Source organism: Eretmochelys imbricata, chromosome 10 (assembly GCF_965152235.1).
Source record: "Eretmochelys imbricata isolate rEreImb1 chromosome 10, rEreImb1.hap1, whole genome shotgun sequence".
Classification (NCBI taxonomy): domain Eukaryota; kingdom Metazoa; phylum Chordata; order Testudines; family Cheloniidae; genus Eretmochelys; species Eretmochelys imbricata.
Window position 1 is genome coordinate 2137837 of NC_135581.1, and position 26838 is coordinate 2164674.

The window sequence follows — 26838 nt, forward strand, 5'->3', positions numbered from 1 at the left end:
CCCGCTGGCGCGCGCTCCGCTCCCCCTAGCATGCTGCCTTGCGGCCGGGGCTGAGGCGCTTCGGGAGCGAGCGAAGACGGGCCCGGCCCGGCCGGGGGAGGGGCGGCCTCGGGGGCCCGGCCTGGGGAAGGGGGGTCCGGGCCGGGGGGGGGGGTCCCGTGCTCCGAGGCCCGTTTGCTCCCCGCAGTCGGGGCCTGGCGGGACGCGCCTGGGCTCTGCGGGGGGCCCGGCCCGGGCTGAGGGGGCCCCGCTGGCCGCGCTCGTTCCTAGGAGCCCTTCGCTCCCGCCCGCGTCGCGAGGACCGGCCTCGGCACGTCCCTGGGCAGCCCCGGCTCCCGCCCAGAACGGCGCGCCCGGCCTGGGGCGCTCGGGGCCCCCCTGCCGCGGGCTGCGTCCTGCGAGGGGCCGGCGGGGCGCGCCATGGAGGGCCCCGCCGTGGGAAAGGCGCTGGGCTGGCAGGAGAAGGAGAAGGTGCGGGCGCTGCTCTGGCTGCGGTGGTTTCTGTGGCGGGGCCTGTGAGCAGGAGCGCGCCGCCCAGGCTGTGTGATTAGGTTGTGGGCACCCCGAGGGGCCGTGCAGACGGACGGGAGGACGCTGTCCCCCACCCCCGGGAGAACTAGATAAAAAAGAGCTAGCTAAGTTCATGGAGGCTTGGTCCATCGATAGCTATCGTCTCTAGGCTCTGTTTGCCAGAGGCTGGGAATGGGCGACGGGAGGGGTCACTGGATGACTCCCTGTTCTGTTCATTCCCTCTGGGGCACCTGGTCCTGGCCACTGTCGGCAGACAGGATAGTGGGCTGGATGGACCTTTGGTCTGACCCAGTCTGGCCGTTCTTATGACCTTATGGTGTATGGACCCATCCCACTTGCCTCACTCACCTGGGCAGACCCATTGACTTAAAGGGGAGCATCGTTTGGCTCAAAGTCACAGACAGCATGGTACAAATATGGATGTTGCCCAGACTGTTAAACCTGTAATTCCTGTAAATGGATATTAGATTCTCAGGCAAATATAAAAATTTCTTTAAGCTGAAGTTGTTGTTAACGATCAGTAATTATGTAAGAGAGTCTTGCTAATTTTTCAGAAAACACATATACAAGGGAGACTGATGATTTCAGGATATTTACATTTAAAGAGGAATAAAATATCCAATTATTAGAAAGCATGAAACTGCATTTAAGGGCCTACAGAAATCTCTGTGGTTCTGCCCGAAGAACATCTGAAAAGAGACCATTTGGTGCTCCAAAAAGTGCACAGACAATTATCCAGGAAACACTGCATCATTCTAAAACTATTTGACATGGTTGAAACTGGGGGCAATTGTCCCACACTGTTCCTCAAAGGTACACAAGCCTATAACTCTAAGAATACTGACTACTGTACCATATTTACAGATGTTTACTGCTTAAGTGCACAGTTAACAGATGAGGGTAATGAGGTAAAGGATCATTCAGCTTTAGAGAAACGTATAAATAAAACTAATACACTTTAAAAAACATTTCCTATGTCCCTAGTACTAACTATACATGTTACTTGTAAGAGAGACATTTTGATGAGCTCTTTAGTAAATCTTAAGCATGCTCTATGTATATTTTCCTGTGGAGTCAAGGAACTAGAGTGTGTGGCTTCAGATTTGTACATATATGGCAGATAGATATATATGATTCCATGCCATCTTACTTCCCTGTAAGCTACCTAACTTTGGTTCCAGACCTTGAGGTCCATAGCCCCAGATATGTTAGGTTGGTGTCTGTGATAAGTCTCATAATATGACAACACTTATGTTTGGCTCCCACTATATTGTTGGAGTACAATTAGCCCATCAACACAAATAGGCTAATTTAGTCAGATCACTTCTCAGTTTTTAGAGTCAATGTAGATGTGTGTTATTGGAGAAGAGGATTGCCTTTTGGTTTTACTGTGGGCTGCATTAAGGTTATTTATTTGACCTAATTTGTGCATTTTTGTATATTCTAATGATTGATCAAGTGTAACTCTGGTCTGCTGTAGTTTCCACGGTATGCATCCGATGAAGTGAGCTGTAGCTCACGAAAGCTCATGCTCAAATAAATTGGTTAGTCTCTAAGGTGCCACAAGTACTCCTTTTCTTTTTTCTGATTCCCCAGACTTTCTCCCACTTGTGGAGGTGTGAGAAAACTACACTATTAAGGGTTTTTTCCCCTCACAAGTGATTCATAATCACTATTTCCTACTTTAACTCCTGGTTACAATTTTTTTCTGTATGACTTTCCTTAATATTAAATTGATTCTGTAAAAATGCCAGAGATGCTTTCATAGAGAGACAAGGTGAGGAAGGTAATATCTTTTATTGGACCAACTTCTTTTGGTGAAAGAGAGAAGCTTACACAGAGCTCACCCACCTTGAGATATTACCTCACCCTCCTTGTGTCTCGTATGCTGGGACGGACAAGGCTACAACACTGCATGTAACCATGAGATGCTTTGATGTCCATTACAGGTTTCTAAAGGGTATGTGGATTATTCTGGACATCTGTGAACTACTAATGTGGTAGTTTTCATTGAATGGAGCAAAGCACAACAGAATTATCATAGAATCGTAGGACTGGAAGGGACCTTGAAAGGTCTTCTAGTCCAGCTCCGGGCACTCATGGCAGGAGTAAATATTATCTAGACCATTCCTGGCAGGTGTTTGTCTAACCTGCTCTTAAAAATCTCCAGTGATGGAGATTCCATAACCTCCCTGGGCAGTTTATTCCAGTGCTTAACCACCCTGACAGGAAGTTTTTCCTAACGTCCAAACTAAACCGCCTTTGCTGCAATTTAAGCCCATTATGGCTTAACATGGGAAAATATTTATGTGCAATTTGCTTGCAGCCTGGGTTAAGGACATCCTAAGGTGCACATGATGTGGCAGTTCTAATATGAGCCTTAGGATGCTTGCAAGTACAAGTGACAGTTTCAGAGGCTGCCATTCTGGCTGGTTCAGAGTTTGAAAACTCTGGAGCCCAAGCTTTTGTATTGTGTTGGCATTGGGACTAAGCAGGTCCCCCCCTTTAATAATGAAGAAACCTTCCGTCCTTCTCAAAGAGGCCAGCTCAACAAATCAAACGTGGCACTTCTAGCTCACGCTGGTTTTGAGCTGTGAAGGGGCAAAACAGTGTTAGGAAATATTTCAGAAAGTTGACCCACCTCATTATTGGATCTCCTTTATCTTGTGAAAACCTCAGTCAGCCCTCCTGAAGCTTCCCAGGAAACTTCTACCTTTCCATTGGATCTTGCAGGGCAGTTTTCAGATGGATTTGTTAATTCTGGTAAAGTTGAACATCTGGATATGTAAGAAAAAGCCTTATAATGGAACAGTTCAGATCTCCTTTGTGAGTTACTACGGTTTCTCTACAGTACACAATAGCTTATTGCTGAAATACCTCAAAGAAGCTGTCGCTTGTAAAGGGGTATTTTAATAGAGAAGGATGCCCTTTGGCACTCAGAGTGGGAGAGAGTTCCAAGTCAAAGGTGTGGGATGGAGAAAGACCTGAAGGCAAGAAGAGGCAAAGGTTTCAGATGGGATGGGGTGTTGAGGAAGAAGGTGTACAGGCAGAAATGGCATTCTACAGGGCCTTGTAGTTGAGGATAAAAAGATAGGGCTTGGTAGGGGAGTCAAGAGGAGGCTAGTAGAGGGATTTGAAGATGGTCTGACATGGTCAGAGTAGTGAATAAGAAGATTGGGACAGAGGCCTGAGAACTAAGCACTGGTCTTGAGCAATGAAGCCTTAATATTTCTCAGGAAGCTTGAGTGTATGGGTATCAATATTCTAGGTTTAAAATATCTCTACACAATTCTAGGCCTTGGTTTGGTTTTTACTTACTGTTGGCATCGTGTAATGTCTGTGATGTGTCATCTTTGTTTTCTAGCTGAAAGAAAAGTTAGCCTTCCTGAAAAGAGAATACAGCAAAACATTCAACAGGTTACAGGTAGGTGAGCACCATTGTTTTAACCCTGAATTATTAGGTTTGCCTGGCTCTTGTGTTTCTGAATGATAAATTTGGTGAAAGGTGCTGAGACTTTGGGAGATGAAGTTTATTTAAAAAAAAAACAAAAAACATGCAGACAATGAAATGCTGAGTCATTGATTTGTTGTTGTTTTAACAGCGTGCACAAAGAGCTGAGAGGGTTAAAAATTATGTTAAGAAAACGGTTGCAGAACAAAATCAATTGCTTAGGCAAGAGGAAACTGAGAATAATACCACAGGTAACAGTTCAAAATATAACTTCTTGAGACATTATTTCTTTCTTTAACCTCTAGGCCTTATGAACAGAGCTGTGTGATCCCACACTACAGTTCAGTATAGTATAGAAGTAGTATAATATAGTATCGTATGTGCTACATGTCAAGACTGAGGTGCCAACTCTGATTTACCACCTACTTCTGCCTATGCACCACAGTCCTGACCTATGGCACAAGCTGATATTACAGTCCTAGGGTGCTTCCGAGCTCTGCTAACACTCGTGAAAATTGACTTGAATTGTCCCTTTTATTCAATTGTTGCCTTACCCCTGGGCACATGTATATGTCGCCATGACAATACTCATAAATCATGACCCACACTATCATCCCTTGTTACAGTCCTACCCCCATTTGCCAGTGCTTCTTGAGCCTGGTGTTACCACCTCAGTTCTAGTGTTGGCCAGAGTCTTCCATTTGTGCTGGTAAGTTTGTGCTTGCCTGATAGTGATAAGGATGAAACTGTTCATCTCAGTTCCTTTTCAAGCACAAGAAAGGTCTTCAGAGATGAAAGACCAGTAGGTTAACACATTGTACCACCTAGTTTCTGGAAGCATGATTTCTTATTAAGCATGTATCCATTTGGTGTATGCTTAGTAAACTGAGCATCATATGGTGTGTCATGTTATACTTCAGCCAAGAAAATAAAACAGTGGAATAATTTTTGCAGAACCCTTAGTTTGCCATTTTTGTTAAAATTGTCTCTGGTTCTGCTTTGTTGCCTCCTGTCTTAGTGGGACTCTTCTGCGGGAATGCTCTTCACAAATTGCATTTGTCTCCACAGAACTGATGGATAAACAGTCTCCCAATGATGACGATAAATCTGGAATATGTATGTTACAGACCAATACCTGTTCTGACTCAGGCACTGAGAAAAAAATGTCTGTCACATTTAAACTTGAGCCTGAATTCTTCAACAATGAAGTTAACTTGGAGGAAAGTTCATTGGCAGAAAGCACAAATAGTGACCAAGAAAATATCCTCTCTGGCCTCATGAGATCTGTTACTGAGGAGAACCAAAGCCAACTGTCAAGGAGTAGAATGACTTTGGTCTCAGAGGGGAGAGAATCAGCTTGTGAAGTGCCACCAATCAGTGCTGGTGAAACGTTGGAAAATCAAATGGGAAGTACAGAGGAGCCTGGGTCACCAGTATTCAAGGGAAGGAACACCATCTCAGACACCAAGAATAAAATCCAAAAGGCCCCCAGGCTGGTCATTGTGAGGGAAGAAAAAGGTTTAACTCCTCAAGATCCACAGGTAGGAGATTTTCAGGAAATGCCTAAAGAAAATGTATTTCTGAGTGTCCCCAAACCACTTTCATGCATGTTGATGGGTGGCAATAACATTCAGCAGCCTGTGTCTCCATGTGCTGAGGACATCTGTGATAGCTATGAGCCATTGCCCCAGTGTTTAGTGGGTGATATGCCTGTTTCACTTCAAAACATCGAGAATACAGGAAAAGAACTTGCCTGTATAGAAAACCAAATGGATCGGGAAGAGTTGAGTAGGGCCTTCGATTTAACTGCAGATAATCAACCATCCCTGGCAGGCAGAAGCAACCCTAGCACTAGTGAAAGCAGACCCCATAAAGAAAGAAAACACAGTGAGACCAAGAGCTCAAGTCCTCTGAACACTGACTCTCTTCTGGATAATGTTGAAGAATCTTTGAGGAATCAAGAGGCTCAGACTGAAGCAGGGTCTCCTGTCCTAGAGAAGACTCCTCCTGCAGCAGAAAGCGCACTGAGCTCTTGCACAGTGATTGAAGGACTCCTCTTTCCTGTAGAATATTATGTTAGGACAACTCGGCGTATGTCTAATTGCCAGAGGAAAGTAGACCTGGAGGCTGTCATTCTCAGCCAGTTGGGCAGGAGCAGGAAAGGGCTGCGAAGTAAACATAAGCAGATAAATTCAAATTCAGATCAGCTCTACCAAGAAACCACCAGAAGTGATTTGCAGGCAGGGGGCACTCCGTTCCCTTTTCTAGGTGCAGAGAGTGACCCAGTGAGTTCAAATAGTTCTGAGAAATCTCTCCCTCCATCAGATGAGAGCTGCACTTCCAGTGGCTCTCTTTCTCAGAAGACTGTTATTAGTATGAAACAAGCTAAGGGAAAATCCTGGAGGAGAGGAAGGGGCAGATGGGGTTCTACCTGCAGACCTGCACTGAATGGGTCACAAGCACATCCTGAGACTTCAGATCTTACAGTGCTAAAGGAAAACAGTCATCTCTTGTCAAATGATTCTCAACCTGGAAAGGAAAACTGTGAGGATGACCATGAGAGGTCACCTATAGGCAAAACAAGGGTGCTCGTCCCTGCAGCTGGTGAAGCTACAGAAGCAGAAATGACAGACATTACATGGCCAGCTGAGGCTGATCTTCCTGATGTAAGCCAAACATTCAGCAAATGCCATCAGCCTCCATTAGAACATATTCAAAATCCACTCCAAGGAAATAATTTCTTAAATCCATGGGATGAAGCTTTCTCCAGCCCCACGCAAGATCTGGAAGCCAATGTAAATGTGAGTCAGGCTGATAAACAGCCAGTGGGGCACATTAGGAATCAGTGTGTTCAGAAAGCCTGCCGGGCTGAGCAGCTGCCAACAGTTAAAGAATCTCTACTTCAGCATGATCTCCCAAGTTCCTCCGTGAAACGTAAAGTGAGGCAAGGATCTAAAGGTACCTGACTGAATTGTTGTGCAGAAAAATCAGAGAGTTCCCTAAAGCTAGGACTTAAGTATTGCGGAGAGGGAAAGACCATATAGGGCTAGTACCCTTGCTCCTGTATGTCCTTAGCCCAGCATGGGTTCTTTTTTTCTTGAACTCACCTTCCTGCCTTTTTGCTACCTAGATGTCCCGTCTTCTTGCTGGCTGAGGTACCTTTTTCTAAAGTACCTTTTTGTGGTTGATCCTCCTGCAGATATGACCTCTCTTGTTTTCCATATTTTAGAGTCAGAAAAATTGAGGGGAGAGTTTCCAGCAAATAAACACCTCAAAAGCTCAATTTCTGGGCCTTCTATGATCCTTAAACTTCTCCTCCCATGCTTGGCCTTCGTTCCTCACTGTTGTGAAACAGATAAGAATCAATGGCTGGGGAACTATGTGGAAAATACTTGGGCCAGGAGCAAGGTGTGCATGAGTCGCATGCTTACAATACTCAGGGCATGCGTGCAAGGATGGGATTTGCACGGATGTGCCCTTCTCTTAGTCTTTTAGAACACCAGTCACCATAGTATCCAAGCATCAACAGTGCTTAAGTGCTTTACAAAGCACTTGGCACTGTCCAAGGCACAGATAAAGATAGCCCTTGCCCCTAGGAGATTACAATCAAAAGTCTGGAAACAAAAATCATTGGGGGGAGGGAGCATTTTTCACCAAATAGCTAGCAGTGCAGTCAATTCTAGCAGCGTCTGCAGGTGAAGTTTAGCTAGAGTGTGAAAGCAGAGTGACTTTACCCGAGAAGTACAGTAATTGCCCCAAAATGTGTTTCTGAGAAAATCTTAACTTCTGTTGTGAAATAGATAGAGGCTTTGTTTTAATACGTTAAATGAGAGAAGAGAATTGCATGTTTGCTGGGTATGTGTGCAACAAAGTGACGGTCTCTCTTCTAAGTTCTCAATTCTGTACTGTCATGCTTTCCTATTTCTAGGTAAAAGAGGGCGCAGTCAACAGATGGACTTGGAAGGTCCAAGTCCTCTAAGCCATCTTGGTCTGGATCCTATGGCCTTCGATCCTCCCTTTCACTTCCAGAATGAGATGCTCAGTGTCAAGTGGCTGCCCTCTAAGCTGGACATCAAAGACTTTCATTTACCCGATGAGGAGTTTGGTCTCCTTAAATTTGAGAAACTACAATCCTGCACAGTGAAACAGCTGGAGCCCTTTGTTCCTTCAGGGTCTGAACACTGGCTCCAGAGTGCTGGAGACACTGTGGCTTTAGGGGACATGAGACTTAAACAAGTGAATACAGAAGGGACGAGTCTAGAAAATAGCTTTATTTCTCCTTCAAAGACTATGTCACCTAAACTGCCTCACTTAGAAGGGCAGTTGCACAAGAAGGGGCTTTCTCCAAGCGAATTGCTGCTAACTCCGGCAAGTTCTGTCTCAGCTGGTGCAATCAACCAGCTGGAATCACAGATTCCTACACCTGCTTTCCCTGTCCTGGGTGCAACCCCAGCTATCCTGTCACTGGTACACAATGAGGCCTTACCTGACACACTTTCTGTACTTCCTTTGCAAGTGAAAACAAATCTCTTCAAAGAACCAGCCAGTCATGTTGTGGATGGGAGAGAGTGTAATAACTCCACAGGTACATTGCACTCAGATAGCTGCAGAACAGGATCTGACTGTAGGTCTGATGAAGCTGTCTCCCTCAAAGAGTATCAGCAATCAGGGAGCGGTTCCAAGGAGTGCTGCGGTGCAGAGGTAAAAGCAGAGACTCCCTGGCAGGGAACACCAGGGCAGTGGTTCTATCTACGAGCCATCTTTCCCAAAATCTGTTCAGGTTCAGGGACAAGGCCTTCCTGCGTGCTAGCTCTGTGTGCAGCCAGAGGCAGTGGTTTCCCTTAGCTGCCTGTTTGTAAATGTTTGAGTTTGTCCAGGCCTTGTAGCAGAGCAAATCCTTCAAAATCCCCCTTGCTTAAACTTGAACAGTGGGCTTTGCTGCTCGTTGTGGGAGGTAAATTCTAACCATGCCAGTGAGCAGAATGTTTCTTGGGCACCTGGTCAAAGCCGATCTGCCTTAGGAAAGGCTCTTGGCTGGAACTCTGTAAGGACAGCAATAGAGAACAAAATAGTCAATGTAATAGATGGGATTGGAGAAAGGAAGGAGTAACTACACCCAGAGTGGTGATCGACAAAACATGGTTACGCTTTGCATGGGTGCTGTTTGTGAAAGGCTGGGGTTGGTTGTGGGAGGTTTGGAGGTGGGTATAAAGAAAATTCAGAGAGGGAGATAATCTCTTGTTTTCCAAAATGTGCTAGTACAAAAGTGATGTTCTTAAAGCTGCTGTCCAGCAATCTGCCGTCGAGTGAGTGCGCTCTTTTGCACATGCACTTGTACATGCGGAGCATTATTTTTTGAATTTATATTTAATCAGTCCATGCTTTTTGTTTGTACAGAACAAACTGACAGCAGAAGAGTTGGCCGTGGTGCTGAGTGACAGCATGAGAGCCAGGAGCTTGCAACTGGCCTCAAAGCTAAAGGTTGGGGAATAATATTTTGAGTTACATCCACAAATGGAGTTTTTAAATAAAAAGTATTTATTTATTTACAGAGACTTTTAAAATATGTTTATATGAAGTCTAAATAAAAGCACAATAAAATGAATATAAACAATGCAACACAAAACAAAATAGACCAGTAAAAAAACAAAATAGACTCTGCCCATAATCAGTCAGTCCCCTCTTCGTCTTTCACAAAAAGCAACTAGAGATCTTGAGTCAAATTCCAGTGCATCTAGGGTGACCAGATAGCAAGTGTAAAAAATCGGGACACAGGGTGGAGGGTAATAGGTGCCGATATAAGAAAAAGCCCCCCAAGTTGGGACTGTCCCTATAAAATCGGGACATCTGGTCACCCTAAGTGCATCTGTGTATAACTGAAGAGCAAACACACACAAAAATCCCAAACAGTGAAGTGTCTCAACAACTGCAAATGTATCAACTGACAGAACGCAGACACTGCTGTTCAGCCTCAGGGAAAATGGTTGCCTGATTCTTGCTTCTCTACTGCTTCCCCAAGCGTTGCAGACTGTGGCTGGCGGCAGTGCTTCATTGTTCTGTCCTTCCCCCTCCATCTCTGAAAGTTATTTAGAGTTGCTCCTTACTGAGTCAATGCTGTTAGGTCTAGAGCACGCTGACATTCTCGCCTGCTTGGAGCTGAACTTGGCGTTCGATGCATCTGTGTGCCACAACTGAGGCAAACATGGCTTGGGGTTGTTTGCCCAGCTGAGCCATCAGATCTCCCTCCCACATGGTCTCTCCTCACTGTCCACCTTACCTTTTATGCCTTGTCGGGGGTAGAGAACAGTTGGTGGGCAGGGCAGTGACAGCTGTGGTGAAGTGCACTGAACTCTAAAGCTCCAATGGAACTTGCAGAAGTTGGGTCATCTCTAGGCCTGGGAACCAAACCCTGCACAGCCAACCAAAAATAATAAAGTTGGGTCCAAATGTTTCTTTACAAGGACGAAGAAAAATGCTGCCATCTGTTTAAAATTAAACCTTGGCTACAGTGGTCCTAAGTGATCTGTGTTACCTGTAGCCTCTCCCCGCCCGCCTGTGAAAAGGAGGCAAATAGCAGCACTAAGAACAAGGAGGTGCTGTGCAAGCTTCATCACACAGCTTGTCTACTGTATCTCAGTCCTGATGTCCCTTGTGTTTCAGGTCTTAGATCCACCTTTGCAGACTCTCTGCTGTGTACAAACGGCAGGTGGTTTTGTGCCATGGGTGGATGGGTAGATATCCATTACTTCTACGACAAAACCACTAAACTCGTTTTCCTTATGGCCTAACTGGCATTGGGAGTCAGGACTCCAAAGTCAAAATTTAAGGCACTAACCCCCAACTCCAAACCTCCATCACACTAGCTCTCTGGAAGTGATTTCATGCAAGAGTCAACCTGAATCTCCAGGCTGAATATCCGTAGTTGCTGGAATAACTTCAACAGTGTTTTGTTTTGCGCAGAACCCCTCAAGTTCTTGTGCTGTGGACGTGAGCACCGTCTGGTGGGAATCAGCTGGCTGCACAGAGCTGTGTATCGTAACTGCTTGTGAGACTTTCATTTCCCTGTGGAAACCTCTGGCTTCCAGCCAGTGGAGAAAGGTGTATACCTGGCACCTTACAGAGGTAGAGTACACAGAAGGTTCTTCTTCACTTTGGGGCAGTTTTCTGGTAGTATTGGGCCACTTCCCAAGACACACACAACCTGTAGACTCACAAGGGGGAATGTACATTTTCTTACACGTAGTGGGCCAGATCCTAAGCTAGCACATGTTGGTGTAGCGTCATTGAGGTCAGCTAAGCAACTGGATTTGCACCACCTAAGAATGTGGCACAGTATTTTGAACAATTCAATTTCACATTAAATTTTAGTTCTTTACAATTGTATAGATCTCCGCATACTGGATGTTGATTGTACAGCAGCATGACTTCTTGGTGTCCTCTTCATGTCCTTAAACTCCTCAACTTCTTTTGACGTCTCCTCTTATCTTCCCAAAGGTCATTGCCTCTTTGTTTAGGTTAAGGACAAAGTTGATGATTGTTGATTCTTTGCTGCATCTATTTCTTTTGAAGACTGAGAAAATAAATCATGGTCCTGCAAACAATGCAGTCTTTCCTTGATAATGGGGAGAAAGTCAAACTGAGAAGGACCTTATGGGTGTCCCTAACTAAATCCCTGTCCTTTGCCTTCACAGATTCCAGTAATACAAATTGTTCCCTTGCCAGATGTCTCTAATCTTGTATGCGTTGCCTTGGGAGATCTGGAGATTGGAGAAATAAGGTGAGTGTTTCTGGCTGTGTGTTTTTATTGCATACTGAACATTTCCAACCTGATTTCTCTAGCTTGACTGCAGATAATTTTGTGTTTCTTGACCTCTTCTCTTGCCCAGAGGCTGAAGTAGTCTCTTGCTGATATGTCAGTTTTAAATGATCTTGCACATATTAAAGCATTTTTGAAAATATCTGAGTAAAGGCAAAAAATCAACTATCTACAAGGATTCTCTTACGCTTCATTTCCTCCCATTGGTGTAGGTGTGACCGTTTTGAAACACAGTAATTTCTGTGTGCTACAGAAGGCCAGATTTGGGTTCCATTTCCTTCGCCTTCATTATGATGTAGATTTCTGTTCTGATTTGATTTAGGCTCTTGCTTTGTTCTTCTGAAGACAGCTCCTTAAAGCAATCACTAGTGAAAACTGGGAACATAAAAGCTGTTCTTGGTCTGACAAACAGGAGGCTGGTCAGTAGTAGTGGGACACTTCAAGACCAGCAAATCGAGATAATCTCCATTTCAGAGGCAGGAAGGTAAGCAGTCTGATATTTGTGGTGTTTTCAGTACAGGGATGGGAGAGCCCTCAGGAGATGTCACAAAGGCCAGGCAGTGATATCTGTGGAGCCGAGGGGATCGTATGCTGTCCTTTCTGGAGTATTTCTGTGTGTGAACCATTCCCTTGTGTACTGAATGCTGAGAGTCTTTTCCCATGTGCTGTTTATGTTCATGTGCTCTCTAGAAGCAATGAGAGGCAGACTTTGATGTCCCCAGAAGAAACCATTCTGGCTTTTGCTGAGGTAGAAGGGATTCGAGATGCCTTGGTTGGCACCACTGCAGTGAACAGCCTTGTTGTTTGGTCAGTGCTTCCTCTGAGATTACACTCTGTCACCAGGGCTTTTGGGGAGGGACTGTTGCTTGTGGGATGGTACAGTGGGAGGGGAGGGGATGTATAGTGATTTTGGCTGTAACCGCTAGTTACAGATCCTATGTGGTGGAGTTTGCTGCTGGTTTGTCCTTAAGTTGTTAATTATTTTAAAATCCATTGTCAGGGGGCCCTAGAGCCTGGAACAGAACCTTTTTTCTGATACGTTCTTATAAATCTAGATGAATATATAGCTAACGAGCTGTGCTGCCATCCCAGCGCTGCTCACGGCATGTGTATGTTGCATCCCTTTCCCTCATCCGTTGTCTACCACCTTTTTGGAGTGGTCATTTGTTTGGATGGTGCCTTGCTCACTGGTGCTACTGCAGTCTAAATAGTAAATACAAATAACAAGAGGATTATAAAACAGTCCAATGATCTGTTTCCATTTTCTGCAGGAACTTGAAAACTGGCCAGATTCTGAAAAAGATGCACGTTGGTTATTCCTACCCTGCCTCTATCTGCCATCGCGCCTATTCTGACTCTGTATGTATGTGAAATGGTGTCGTTCTATTTGTGCCGTGCATGTCTGTGGCTGGGGTTCAAAGGTGTAGTTGTCTAAAAGAGGCTCCTGGATTTCAGGACCTGTTGTGTTCAGGTCCACTAAGAAAATTGAAGGGAAACGGAGTTAGTTTGTGGGGAAGAAGTTGAATCACTTTTCTCAATTTCTTGCCCTTTTCACAGCTATATTAGTAAGCAGAAGAATAACGCCACAGTAGATTCAAAAACAGCTGCCAAAACATTCTGTGTGTGTGTGTTTCAGAACTATCTTTGATTGGTGTGATTGCACAGTTAATCTTTCCCGATTTACTAATGGCTAGCTCCGGCTACAGTGATGGCACAGCATCATCCTTGTAATTCTAAAATTATTTAATAATTACATGCACCCCAAACACTCAGAACTTGATCTAAACACACAAATTTGTGTATGAAGTCTTGGTTCTAATTCTGATGGATCTTCCCATTCATTAGCACCTCTGCCATGATTCCTGAATGCTTTGCCCACTTGCATTCTTAGGATTCTGGACAGGCGTTTATATCAGTGAACATATAATCCTGTGGGTGTGTAAATTTAGTTCTCATCAGTGTGTGGATTAGTAGCACTGGCTTTAGCCAGACAAGAAGGGGACTCTTCAAGATCTCTCTCCCAGTGCACTCAGTCCTGACTTTCAGCCTGGCCTTGCCTTAAGCAAAAGCTCCCAGTCATGTCTAATTGCGCAGTAGTTTTGTTATGTGAATAAATGAATAGATTGAGACCAACACTCTCATTTTCGGTGTGAGTTAATCCTGATTTGAGGTTAGCTATTCTGATCTGAAAAAGAAGTGCGTAGATTCATTGTCATTCCACTGCACCAAATAAATCCTAATCAGCCAGCCTCCCAGCAGCTCCTGCATTTGTTTGTATTTAATTTGATAAATACCAGGAGTGGTAAGTTCTTATTGCTTACAGCATCAGCTGACATGGGGTTCTGATTACAGGAGAGAATTGACCAATGATTGGGGAAAAAACAGCTTGTTGTTGTTTTTCTCTTAACATTCACTCTAGTGACGTATTTTTCCTTTGTAAATCAGGGCCTCCTGTTTGTTGTTTTAAGTCACCCACATGCCAAAGAGAATGAGTCCTGTGGAAACCCTGCGTTCCGGATGAGAGTGTTCAATCCCAAAACAGCCAGAAGCACTGGGGTAGTGTTCTTCTCCCTCCCCCCTGGACACAGTGGAAGGCAAGTACCTCAGGAATAATCCACATTTATTTCTTAGACTATTTTTTTCAGCAGAGACCTGGAATTGTTCAATGATAAAAGGAGTCCGTGGGGGAGCCAAAAAGCTTGTAAGCTGTGAGGGGCCGTTTGTCCTCTAGCTGATGATAGTGTGGTTCTGATAAGTCGCTTTAACCTTTGTATATACAGGAGATCACAGTGAGGGTGTTGCTCATTTCCTGCCTGCTTCCTGCACATGTCTGGGAGCTAACCTCTGAGCTCCCTGCGTCCTGGCGCACCAGGGAGCTCTTTATAAGAAAGCCTGTGTTCAAGCCAGGGAATTGCTCCTTTGTAGACGTCACACTTTGTTTACTTTCACAAAATGTTTGTGGGAGGAGAGATTCTGTAACTGCAGCTGTAATTTCTGAATCCACAGGCAAAACCTCTGGGGAAAATTAGGCAATTTAACACTGTAAATGCTTAAAACTGTTTGAGGATCTTATCTCTAGATGTAAGTACATTTATTTAGTATCAGATTGCCATTTGTAGCTAGGTGACCTGCTCTCTTTCCAAGATCTTAAATCTGGAGAGTAAGACGTTGTCTCCAATCCTCCAAACAGTTATGTGCCTAAGAAAAATTACACAGACGTGTAAGTGTTCACAGATTGAGGCTTTAGACTATGATAATGCTTAACAATTGTCTCCTACCTCTCTTGGTCAAATGCAATGAAGACAACTTAAAACTTCAGTATATTTTAGTTTCCTACAATTGGCTTACGCTCTAATAGGTTTCTTTCTCCTTAAGAGGCTTTTCCATGTGGAAGACTTTTATTTCTTTTTCACTCAGCAAATCTGAAATAAAACCTTTAAAATATTGTGTAATGATATTTTATATGAAGAAACTCTGCAGAGTACTAATGGTTCTGTGCATGGTGTTAGGTACCTGGAAGGCGAAGTGAAGGGTGTCTCTGCAGCAGCTGTGCTAACATCTGGAACAATCGCAGTATGGGACTTATTTTTAGGCCAGTGTACTGCTCTGCTTCCACCAAATGCTGATGGGAATTGGTCTTTGGTCAGATGGTCAGTCACAGATTCCTGTCTCCTGGCTGGACAGAAAGATGGAAGCGTGTATGTGTACCATTATTCACAAGCCAAGGCAGTAGGAAAGTAAATGGGTAATATGATGGATTCTCAAAGCTAACAGGAGAGTTTGCACTGATAATCTAAAGTAAATTGAGCTGAATAGAATTTTGTGTTAAAGAAAGATTCCTCAGTGTCATCTGTTCACTTTCCCATAAGTAAATTGCGTATTTTTCACTTTGTCAGGTTCACAAGATCTGTGAGATGATGCTGGCTGACTTTGAATGTGTCTTGTCTTGTTCACTAGATCTGTGAAGCCAATGGCACTGTGTTTAACAGTAATTGGCTAGATCTACCTGTTTGCATTCAGGGTTTCTACATTTCATTGTGAAAAGCATTTTCAGTGGATTATGTAGATGTAAGATGCTATTAAACTTTATTTTTGTAAACTCTGCCATGCTTCTAGCTGAAGTGATTTTTGTGTCACTAATTTCAGTAGTAAAAAAATTTATTTCTGTAATTGTGGACAGTGATATATTCAGTGATCTAAACATAGCTAGCGCTAGTTCATTCTGCATTGATGAGAACAGCAGTAGAGAACCTCTGCCATCCAGCCATAGTCCAATCCTGCCCAGTCAAGCCACTGTGAAAAAACATCTCCATCCTGCTGCCTTCAGGTGAAGGAGTAGTCTTTTGCTTCTCACGCATTGGATTCAGCTGCAGCTCAGATTTTGGTGATGGCTTTCTCACTATCTCTAGCAACTGTTTGGTATCTGTAGGACATTGGTTGGTGCCTAAGTGCAGTCTCCCTTGGGCAGGTGTCCATATCACAACTAATCAGCCCTCTTGTGGTAATTCAGAGACCCTTCCCTCCCAGGTGTCACAATTCCTGAATTAACTGCAGCTCTGACCCCCTCATAGCCTCCTTGTGGGCACCTCACTTAGGTCTCAGGCCTATAACTATCACCATTCTCAGGTTGGAATTTTGTGATTCACTCCCTCCAGATCCTGGCATCTTAGACTGCAAACTTGTGATTCACTGATCCTCTCAGCAGGTCTGACTTCAGCTCAGCTCCTGCAGTCAATGACAAGCTTATTCAGTGACCAGCCAGCCTTTCATAAGAACATAAGAATGGCCTTACTGGGTCAGACCAAAGGTTCATCCAGCCCAGTATCCTGTCTATCGACAGTGGCCAATACCAGGTGCCCCAGAGAGAGTGAACCCAACAGGTAATGATCTAGTGATCTCTCTCCTGCCATCTATCTCCACCCTCTGACAAACAGAGGCTAGGGACACCATTCCTTACCCATCCTGGTTAATAGCCATTAATGGACTTAACCTCCATGAATTTATCCAGTTCTCTTTTAAACCCTGTTATAGTCCTAGCCTTCACAACCTCCTCAGGCAAGGAGTTCCACAGGTTGACTGTGCGCTGAGTGAAAGAAGAACTTCCTTTTATTTGTTTTAAACCTGCTGCCCATTAATTGCATTTGGTGGCTCCTAGTTCTTATATTATGGGAACAAGTGAATAACTTTTACTTATTCACTTTCTCCACACCACTCATGATTTTATAAACCTCTATCATATCCCCCCCTTAGTCTCCTCTTTTCCAAGCTGAAAAGTCCTAGCCTCTTTAATCTCTCCTCATATGGGACCCGTTCCAAACCCCTAATCATTTTAGTTGCCCTTCTCTGAACCTTTTCTAATGCCAGTATATCTTTTTTTAAGATGAGGGGACCACATCTGTACGCAGTGTTCAAGATGTGGGCGTACCATGGATTTATATAAGGGCAATAAGATATTCTCCATCTTATTCTCTGTCCCTTTTTTAATGATTCTTAACATCCCGTTTGCTTTTTTGACTGCTGCTGCACACTGTGTGGACGTCTTCAGAGAGCTGTCCACGATGACTCCAAGATCTTTCTCCTGATTAGTTGTAGCTAAATTAGCCCCCATCATATTGTATGTATAGCTGGGGTTATTTTTTCTAATGTGCATTACTTTACATTTATCCACATTTAATTTCATTTGCCGTTTTGTGAGATCTTTCTGAAGTTCTTCACAGTCTGCTTTGGTCTTAACTATCTTGAGCTGTTTAGTATCATCTGCAAATTTTGCCACCTCACTGTTTACCCCTTTCTCCAGATCATTTAGCAAAGCAAAATGCACAAAGCAAAGTACTGTTTATTCAGAACAAAAGCATTTCAGAGGAACGATATCTTAAAAGCAATAAACTATGTGTACACAGCACTGGTGTGCCAGGTAACTATCTTCCACTGGGAGACCCTGGCAGGTTTGAAAGCACTTCAGGTCCTCCCGCAGGACCTCCTGTTTCTGGTCACAATCTCACATCTGTCAGTTCTCGGATGGAGTGCCAGTGGAGCCCTCCTCAGGTCAAGGCAGATATTTTATGCAGTTTTAAGTCCTTTGTCTTTTGAAGCCTCTTGAACTAGTCAAACCAGCCTATGCTATTTCCCGGGGGGGGGGGGGCGCAAAATTTGCGACCCGTATTGGTTCGGTATTGGGGATTTGCGTTAATTACCCCCCTCCTTCACTCTTTAGTTCTTGAAGGAAACAATCTTTAGTTCACCCATTGAGCCAGGAATACAATCACTGACAAGCCCATAAAGATATGTAGAACATTCATAAAGTTAATACAATCAATAGTCTTTGAGTAGTGAATGATTCCACCAGGCTCTTGGCATCTCTCTGGGCAAGCTCTGAGTAGTAGCAGGGCCCTGGCTGTTTTGTGCAAGCCCAATCCAGCAGGTGTTCTCAGAGGCTGCCCACAGATTGGACCCTGCAGGTGAGATAAGAGGGGGATTGCCTAGTTTGAGGCGCCTGTGTCAAGGATTTAGTGGCATTAGGGGTATGCTGCAGTTGTGCCCCTGTAGTATAGACACTTCCTCTTATCAACAGGTGGGGTTTTTCCATCAATGTAGCTAATCCGCTTCTCTGAGAAGCAGTAGCTACACCAACAGAAGAATTCTTCTATTGACCTAGCCACATCTACAGTGGGGGTTAGGGCGACCTGACTATGGTGCACAGCAGGGCATGTCATTTTTTTACAGCCCTGAGTGACGTAGCTTGATTGACCTAAGTCAGTGGCTCTCAAACTTTCCATATGCCTGATTTGTGTTGCGTACCCCCACGTTTCACCTTACTTAAAAATTACATGCTTACAAAATCAGACAATGTACAAAAGTGTCACCGCACACTGTTACTGAAAAATCGCTGACTTTCTCATTTTTACCCTATAATTATAAAATAAATCAATGGGAATATAAATATTTTACTTACATTTCACTGTATCGTCTAAAGAGCCGTCAAGTCGTATGAAATGCTAGTTTGTACTGACTTCGCTAGGCTTTTTATGTAGCCTGTTGTAAAACTAGGCAAATATCTAGATGAGTTGATGTACCCCCTGGATGACTTCTGCATATCCCCAGGGGTACATGTATCCCTGGTTGAGAACCACTGACCCAGGAGCGGATTTACCATGAAACGAATCATGCGGTGACGCAGGACCCCCAATGACGGGGGCCCGCAAAATGAAGGACAAATATCTGACAACCTGCCCCTGAGTTTTGGCTGGTGACGCAGCAGGGCTCAGGCAGGCAGGCTACCTGCATGCCATGGCCGGTTGGCCCACACTGCTCTCAGAAGCGGATGGCTGCTGGCACCCCGCACAGCACATGGAGACCCACTGCCCCCCTCCCCCCCAAGGGGCATGCAGAGACATGCCAGCAGCAGGGATAAGTTGACTCCCTCCTTGCTCCCGGAAGCGGCCGGTATGTCCCTGTGGCCCCTGGGATGGCAGGGGGTGTGTCTCCACACTGCCCCTGCCCCGAGTGCTGACTCCGCAGCTCCGATTGGCTGGGAACTGTGGCCAATCGGAGCTGCGGGAGCAGCACCTGCGGGCGGGGGCAGCACCTGCAGGCAGCAGTGTATGGAGATACCCCTGCCTAGGTGCCGCTGCCAGAGGGGGTGTGTGTGCTGGTCACTTTGGGAGCCGCGCCTCCCGAGGTAAGTGCCACCCACCTGCCCCATTCCCGCACCCCAGCACAGAACCTGCACCCAAACTTTCTCCCAGAGCCCATACCTCTCACCCCTCCCACATCCCAATCCCCTGCCCCAGCCCAGAGTCTGCACCCAGCACCCAAACTTCATCCCAGAGCCCGCCCGCTGCATCCCCTCCTGCACCCCAACCCCCTGCCCCAATCAAGGTACCTCACTTTATTTTCATTTACTTCACATTACTTATAATATAGGAGGAGGATGAACAAAAAAAAGAATGAAAAACCAGGGGGGTGGTGATGAGAGAATGTTCTTTTTCTTGCCTGGGTCCTGCGGGAGGTCCCCCAAAATGAAGCTGCACACAGGGCTCCACTAACTCTAAATCCGCCACTGCACTGACCTAAGTTTTAGATGTAGACCAGGCCTAGGACGTAGATGGCTTTGTGAATGGCCACCAGCAGAAATACAGTTGGCAGCTGAGTGGGGCTTTTGATGATCTAAAATTTGGATTTAAGTACCTAGGTGGCAGCTGGGGAATCTAATCTCTCTTTCATGTGTTATAATACATATTCTTCTTACTGTATTTTTCACTCCATGCATGTGATGAAGTGGGTTTTTCCCATGAAAGTTTATGCCCAAGTAAATTTGTTAGTCTCTAAGGTGCCACAAGGACGACTGGTTATTTTTGCTGATACAGACTAACACGGCTACCACTCTGCAAACTAATCTCTTTGTGGATCTAGCACTGTAGCTGATTCTGACGATGCTTTTAACTGGTGGCCAAACTGCCCCACCAGCCACCCATCTCCTCCCTCCAGAGGTGCATGGGGCAGGGGCTAGGAGTGCGCCTAGAAGCGCTTAGCTGGGCTGGGGCTTGTTGCACCAACGCAAACCCCTGCAGTAATGTGCTTTGCGGGGAGGGGCTGGTGTGAAACTCCCCAGTGCAGGCAAGATGCAGCCTATGTAATCTGTGCTCCTCTCACCCTTGCTCTACCCCCCGCAGACTGTAGGTTCCTGAGGCAGGGCCTGGCCCCTAGGGAGCAGGATCCCTGCGGGGGGGGGAGGGGGGGTGTAATGCAACCCCTGGCCCCAGGGGAGCAGGATCCCTGGGTGGGGGTGTGTGTATAATGCAGCCCCTGGCTCCAGGAGAGCAAGATCCCTAAGGGGTGTGTGTATAATGCAGCCCCTGGCCCCAGGGGAGCAGGATCCACGGGGGGGGAGTGTAGGGCAGCCCCTGGCCCCAGGGGAGCAGGATCCCTGGGGGGAGGGGGTGTAGGGCAGCCCCTGGCCCCAGGGGAGCAGGATCCGGGGAGGAGGGGGTGTAGGGCAGCCCCTGGCCCCAGGGGAGCAGGATCCAGGGAGGGGGGGTGTAGGGCAGCCCCTGGCCCCAGGGGAGCAGGATCTGGGGTGGGGGGATAGGGCAGCCCCTGGCCCCAGGGGAGCAGGATCCGCGGGAGGGTGTGTGTGTGTAGGGCAGCCCCTGACCCTAGGAGAGCAGGATGGGGGGGGAAGGCAGCCCCTGGCCCCAGGGGAGCAGGATCCCGGGGGGGGGTGTAGGGCAGCCCCTGGCCCCAGGGGAGCAGGATCCCGGGGGGGGGGGTGTAGGGCAGCCCCTGGCCCCAGGGGAGCAGGATCTGGGGTGGGGGGATAGGGCAGCCCCTGGCCCCAGGGGAGCAGGATCCGCGGGAGGGTGTGTGTGTGTAGGGCAGCCCCTGACCCTAGGAGAGCAGGATGGGGGGGGAAGGCAGCCCCTGGCCCCAGGGGAGCAGGATCCCGGGGGGGGGTGTAGGGCAGCCCCTGGCCCCAGGGGAGCAGGATCCCGGGGGGGGGGGTGTAGGGCAGCCCCTGGCCCCAGGGGAGCAGGATGGGGGGGAGAGGCAGCCCCTGGCCCCAGGGGAGCAGGATCCGGGGAGGGGGTGTGTGTAGGGCAGCCCCTGGCCCCAGGGGAGCAGGATCTGGGGGGTGGGGTGGGGGGGGTGTAGGGCAGCCCCTGGCCCCAGGGGAGCAGGATCTGGGGGGCGGGGTGGGGGGGGTGTAGGGCAGCCCCTGGCCCCAGGGGAGCAGGATCTGGGGGGCGGGGTGGGGGGGGGTGTAGGGCAGCCCCTGGCCCCAGGGGAGCAGGATCTGGGGGGCAGGGTGGGGGGGGTGTAATGCAGCCCCTGGCCCCAGGGGAGCAGGATCTGGGGGGCGGGGTGGGGGGGGTGTAATGCAGCCCCTTGCCCCAGGGGAGCAGGATCTGGGGGGCGGGGGGGATGTAATGCAGCCCCTGGCCCCAGGGGAGCAGGATCTGGGGGGCGGTGTAATGCAGCCCCTGGCCGCAGGGGAGCAGGATCTGGGGGGTGGGGGGGGTAATGCAGCCCCTGGCCCCAGGGGAGCAGGATCTGGGGGGTGGGGGGGGTGTAATGCAGCCCCTGGCCCCAGGGGAGCAGGCAGGACCGGCTCTAGGCACCAGCAAAGCCAGCCCGTGCTTGGGGGGCACAAGTCGGGGCAGCGCCCCCCCCCCCTTTGGGGTGCGCGGCTCGGGCAGTTGCGCTCTCGGAGCCTGGGGCGGCAAAAACCCGGCGCCGCCCCCGGGGGCAGGATCCTGGCGAGGGCGCGAGACGCCGCTCCCCGCCCCCGCGCCCGCCCGGCCGCCAGGGGGCGCTGGCGGGCGCGGCGCCCGCCGCGCGCGGGGCATGCCGGGATATCCGCGGCCCGCGCGGCGCATGCTGGGCAGCAGGACGCCATGGCCGCCCGTGTCCTGTCGGCCTGTGTCCGCCGCCGCCTCCTGCCCCGGCTGCCCCCGCCCGCGGCCCGTCGCTCCGGCCCCGGCCCCGGCCCCGCCCTCGCCGCGCTCAGCAGCCGCCGGCCGGCCGCCCGCGCAGCGCCAGGCCCCCAGGTGAGGCTCGGCCCGCGCTCGGGGTCAGCGGGGCCGGAGCCTGGCGGGGCCCCGGGACGCGCCGCGCCCGCCCCCCCGGTCCCCCTCGCGGCCTGCCCGGCTGCGGAGCCGCGCGGCGGGCGGGGCCGGGGGCGCTGGGAGCTCCCCGGCCAGAGGTGACCCTGGGACCGCCCCCGCCGCGGGGCTAGGCCGGGCCCGGCCGGGGCGCCCCGGGTCCGAGCTGCCCGGGGCTTGGCCGCGCTGGACCCGCGGCGCCGCCGGCTCCAGCCCGGGGTCTGCTCTGCTCGGGGTCTCGCCGGCCCGACAGGGAGCCTGGCAAGGCCCTTCCCGGCCGCAGGGCGGGGCAGCGAGGGGGTCCCAGTCGCCTGGCCCGCCGGAGTTGCCGTGGCCTTCCCCTGGCTCGTGCCGGCAGACGTGATGAGCCCCCCAAGCGTTCGGTGTTAGAAGCCGGGCTCGCAAGTGCCAGTGATGAGGGTAAATTATCCCCCCCTTCCCGGCTGCAGCAGTTCCAGCACCATCCTCTGAAGCGTCCGGTGCTGACCACCGCTGGGGACAAGATACTTCTCCAGATGGATCTCGGGGCTGGCCCACGTGCTAGTTCCCATGTTCCTAGGTAGAGCAGAGACGGCTCCACTTTCCAGCTGTGGGCAGTGTGGCTTCTCTGTCCCTAACTCCCCTGTGCAGGCCCCCACGTCATGGTTGTCCTCTTTTCTGGCTGGCAGGAGCAGAGGCCTGCTCTGTCCAAGAGGAGCTTGTTCGAGCATGCTGCTGGTTCCCTTTCTCCCATTTGGGGTTGAGCCTGCTGCCTGTGCCTGTCTTGATGGCTGATTGTGGAGTTCTCTTATCACAGAGAACTCATTTCAGAGGGGTAGCCGTGTTAGTCTACGTCAGCCCAAAAAATAAGGAGTACTTGTGGCACCTTAAAGACTAACACATTTATTTGGGCATAAGCTTTCGTGGGCTAATTGTCTACCACCTTCAGAGATTGCCTGGACAGGGTTTTGTCCAGTATACAAAAGGGAAGGTATAATTCTAAAAGAGAGAGTCCTGCCTCAGAGTCAGACTGGTGCTGTGCACGCCCCTTCATTCTGAGGGACTCTGTGAAAGATCTGTTCATACATGTTGTATTTATGCGCAGATTGTCCTGGAGGTTTTGTAAGGAATTCCTGTGCTTTTCCTGTAGGTCTCTGGTACGTTACAGTTGTGTCGCCATTATTCAGACTTGCCACCTCTTACTCTGGAGAGTATCAAGGAGCGTGTTCTTTATGTCTTGAAGTTGTATGATAAGGTAGATCCAGAAAAGGTAAGCTGTAGACACTGTTTCAGTTCAGATGGCCCATTTTTCAGTAGATGGAGAAAAACAGTTATGGTAACAAGTGGAGTTGCTCCTCCACGCCACCATAAAAGAAGGGGGACCCAAACCTGTCTGTGTGTGCCTTGCAGAAGGATACAGTCTGTAATTCTACAGCATGGGGGCGTAATTCTATAGCATGTATGCACACAAACTGATATGCTATAACAGATGAGTGGTGACAAGGTCCAGGAAGTTAAGGCTTTTGGATTAATAAACCAGGTCAGCATCCAGGGGCAGTCAGGAAACAGGAAATTCTGTTTCTCTGAACAGTTACTGTTAATGGAGCAGTTTTTCATCTCAGGAAAGATGTTAAGAGACTGCTCAGTAGTCAAATTGCCCCTTCATATGTTAGCTTTTCTTTTCTTTAACAGAAATTAGTTATTTTGAAGTCTTGATAAGCCTTAGTTATGTGGATAATGACGTGTTGACTAGATAGCGGAGAAATTCGTATCTCTTCAGTTAAAAGAAATGTTTGGCAGAGGGACAGTAAAGGCCAAAACCACCAGGTTTTCTGGCATCTTTAGGCTGTAAACTCCAAGTGGAGGCGCATCCGGATATTCTAACTTTTCCTACCCTGGTGAAATGACTGCAATCAGTTTTATTATATTTTTGTTTGGCTTTTCTCCCAGCTCACAGTAACTGCCCACTTCATGAAAGACCTGGGCTTGGACAGTTTAGATCAAGTGGAGATCATCATGGCCATGGAAGATGAATTTGGTAACTGAAGTTTGTGATGTCTGTTCTCCCTGTCCTTCCCTATAGAGTGGAAGGATTGTCCAGTGGTTAGGGGGCTAGCCTAGGACTTGGGAGAACTAGCTTCAAAACCTGCTGTACCACCAGCTTGTGTGTGACCTTTGCAAGTCGCTTAGCTCTGCCTCAGTTCTAATCTGTACAATGTGGATAACATTTTTCTATCTCCCGGTGGTGGTGTGAGGATAAATATACTAATGACTGTGAGATGCTCAGCTGCTATGGTGATGGGGGCCATATAGATATTTAAGGAAGACAGATCTGCTGTTGTCTTGAATGGCCCCTGAAATGTGCTTACTGCAAACAAAATCTTAGTTCTTTTATTTCCATAAGTTCAGTATGAATATTTAACGTTGACTAACTTCCACAACCCAAAGAAAGCTGTTTCACTCTCAGTGAGCAATGTATCTCTAACGCTCAGGGATTTACATTTTATCACTGTGGCTTCTGCACCTCCTGTCTGAAGTGTAAATTAAAGTTTCCATGGCTTCAGTGTAAAGCAGTTTGGTGCATCTTCAAGTCTCTGCCTCAAAACTTTCCTTAGGAATTAGCTGTAGTGTGGCATGGCTAGGAGCCGACAAAGCATTCAGGGTAATGAAATGCAAATGAGTACTCCAGACATTTCATTTTGCATCAAGACTGCTGTCCAGTACATCCACCATTCTCTTCTGTGTGCTCTGCATGTGAGAATTGTATTAGACTTCTCCAAACTTAGCTTCTAACAATTCTTTAATCTTTTCATCTGCATATAAATGCCAATTGTGTAAAAAATAAACTGTAGTAGAACATATATACTTTAATTGGAGGTATTCTGACTTGCACATTGCCCAGATATATTTAGTCTAATCACTGCACTTGTTTACATTTGGCAGGGGGGTTAACTTGCAGCTAGCAGGACTAGAAATAGAAAAGCCAGAATTTTCTAGAAAATGTTGTAGTGATCAGTTCTACTGTTTCAGGTCCCAGCAGGCTCTAACCTGGTGAACTTTGTAGAATTTTTAAAAGCTACTTGCTGTAATGACACTTGATAGAAGACTGTGAAACAAACTGGTGCTTTGGGTTGTCCCTTGCATGTAACTAGCCCACTGCTTTGCCATCTCACAGCTATTGCACATCAGAGTTAGTTTCAGAGCTCTGGGGCTCCAGTAGAAGCTTGAGCTGTGCTGGGAAGGGCACTGACTCTGTTAGTGAGGCTTCACAATCTGTAGGAACTGCTAGTTCTGCCTGATGCCTCTTGCATAAATTTCTGCTCCTGGGTAAGGCACAGCAGGCTTTGAAACGCAGCTTGAGTAATCAGAGGTGCCAAATCTATGTCTGTGCTGCTGACCCCTGCCCATGTGTTACCCACAGAGCCAAGGCACAGGCATCTGAGTTTGTATTATGATTTCTCTCTTTCTGCTGTTTCCGCTATTACAAGCTAAGCATGTGCTCTCTCTTCCAGGGTTTGAAATTCCTGACACGGAAGCAGAAAAGCTAATGTGTCCACAAGAGATTGTAGATTACATTGCAGATAAGAAGGATGTGTATGAATAAAGACATTTCTTTGAAGCAGAGTAAGTAGAAACTTACTTTTATGTAAGTAGCAATAATGGCCAGGCAGAGTAAAATCAGCATGGAGTCGCTGGAAATGAGAAATACCTTCCTTCCTATGCTGTATAATTGTAGTCAATGCTATGTCATAGGCAAGGTGTTGAGATGGGATCTAGCCCAGATTTTGGTGGCAGATGGCAAGTCTGTTGTCATGGTGAAATGAGCTTGTTGCCTCAGCCCAGTTCCCAGCTGTATACATCAGGGGAAAATACCAGCACAAACTGGTCCCCTTGTTGCAGTCCCAGTGGAGTGTCAAGAACTGAATGCTGCCTATGCACCCCTCTCTCTGCACATCAGGACTGAGGGGCATGGCATGGCAGTGTGGAGGAAGCATGCACAGCTGCTCCTGCTGCTTTATCTGTGCCATGAATGGAGATGGTAATCTCACCAGAGCTAAGGCCCTGTCACTGACTCCCTGGCTTCCTTTGGCAGTGCTGTTCCATGCTGGTCATGTGTCCTTGTCAGTTCCCTTTTATTGAACATTTTATTTTACAAGGTAACTTTTGAGCTCTGAAATACCAAATCTGTGTGGCTTTTTTTAACAGGAAATTCTCTCTATCGTGAAGACTGGGATTATATCAGCGGTTGTGTGAATGTAAGCGCACATTACTGTACCATTGCTGCAGTGGTTCTGTTGGACATTGTATTTAACGTCGTCTAAATATGTATTGGTCTTTAAAAAAATAAATATATAAGACCATTATTGTCTTGTTGATTTTGTTCTACAATCCTTTTGTCAATGGTCCAGATTAATTATTTTTAATGTATAAATCTCCAGCAATTCTTAAAGTTCTAAATC

At 47.6% G+C, this 26838-nt stretch overlaps 2 protein-coding genes across 6 annotated transcripts; both read left to right on the forward strand.

Moving 5' to 3' along the window:
• Positions 1–169: 169 nt before the first annotated feature.
• Positions 170–15900, forward strand: PALB2 (partner and localizer of BRCA2). 5 transcript variants are annotated; one of them, XM_077827892.1, is made up of 13 exons: positions 170–471; positions 3896–3955; positions 4134–4233; positions 5051–6940; positions 7911–8683; positions 9380–9463; positions 10943–11104; positions 11674–11759; positions 12121–12282; positions 12489–12605; positions 13070–13157; positions 14244–14392; positions 15308–15900. In XM_077827892.1, the coding sequence occupies exons 1-13, from the start codon at positions 421–423 to the stop codon at positions 15537–15539; spliced, it is 3954 nt and encodes a 1317-aa protein (XP_077684018.1). In that variant the 5' UTR covers positions 170–420; the 3' UTR covers positions 15540–15900. The 5 variants fall into 5 exon arrangements, with proteins under 5 accessions (XP_077684018.1, XP_077684021.1, XP_077684019.1 ...); XM_077827895.1 differs by having other exon boundaries at positions 15695–15900; XM_077827893.1 differs by having other exon boundaries at positions 12492–12605.
• Positions 15901–22184: 6284 nt separating this feature from the next.
• On the forward strand, positions 22185–26742 carry NDUFAB1 (NADH:ubiquinone oxidoreductase subunit AB1). Its single transcript, XM_077828692.1, has 5 exons — positions 22185–22345; positions 23529–23648; positions 24329–24416; positions 25891–26002; positions 26585–26742. The coding sequence occupies exons 1-4, from the start codon at positions 22193–22195 to the stop codon at positions 25980–25982; spliced, it is 453 nt and encodes a 150-aa protein (XP_077684818.1). The 5' UTR covers positions 22185–22192; the 3' UTR covers positions 25983–26002; positions 26585–26742.
• The last annotated feature ends 96 nt before the right edge of the window (positions 26743–26838 follow it).

Excerpts from the sequence above, each read along its gene's own strand:
- PALB2 (XM_077827892.1), top strand. The coding sequence starts at position 421 with ATGGAGGGCCCCGCCGTGGGAAAGGCGCTGGGCTGGCAGGAGAAGGAG. Across the intron at positions 11,105-11,673 it reads ATACCTGGCACCTTACAGAG|ATTCCAGTAATACAAATTGT; the intron begins GTAGAGTACACA and ends TTGCCTTCACAG. Across the intron at positions 12,283-12,488 it reads TCCATTTCAGAGGCAGGAAG|AAGCAATGAGAGGCAGACTT; the intron begins GTAAGCAGTCTG and ends TGTGCTCTCTAG.
- NDUFAB1 (XM_077828692.1), top strand. The coding sequence starts at position 22,193 with ATGGCCGCCCGTGTCCTGTCGGCCTGTGTCCGCCGCCGCCTCCTGCCC. Across the intron at positions 23,649-24,328 it reads ATAAGGTAGATCCAGAAAAG|CTCACAGTAACTGCCCACTT; the intron begins GTAAGCTGTAGA and ends CTTTTCTCCCAG. Across the intron at positions 24,417-25,890 it reads GGCCATGGAAGATGAATTTG|GGTTTGAAATTCCTGACACG; the intron begins GTAACTGAAGTT and ends TCTCTCTTCCAG.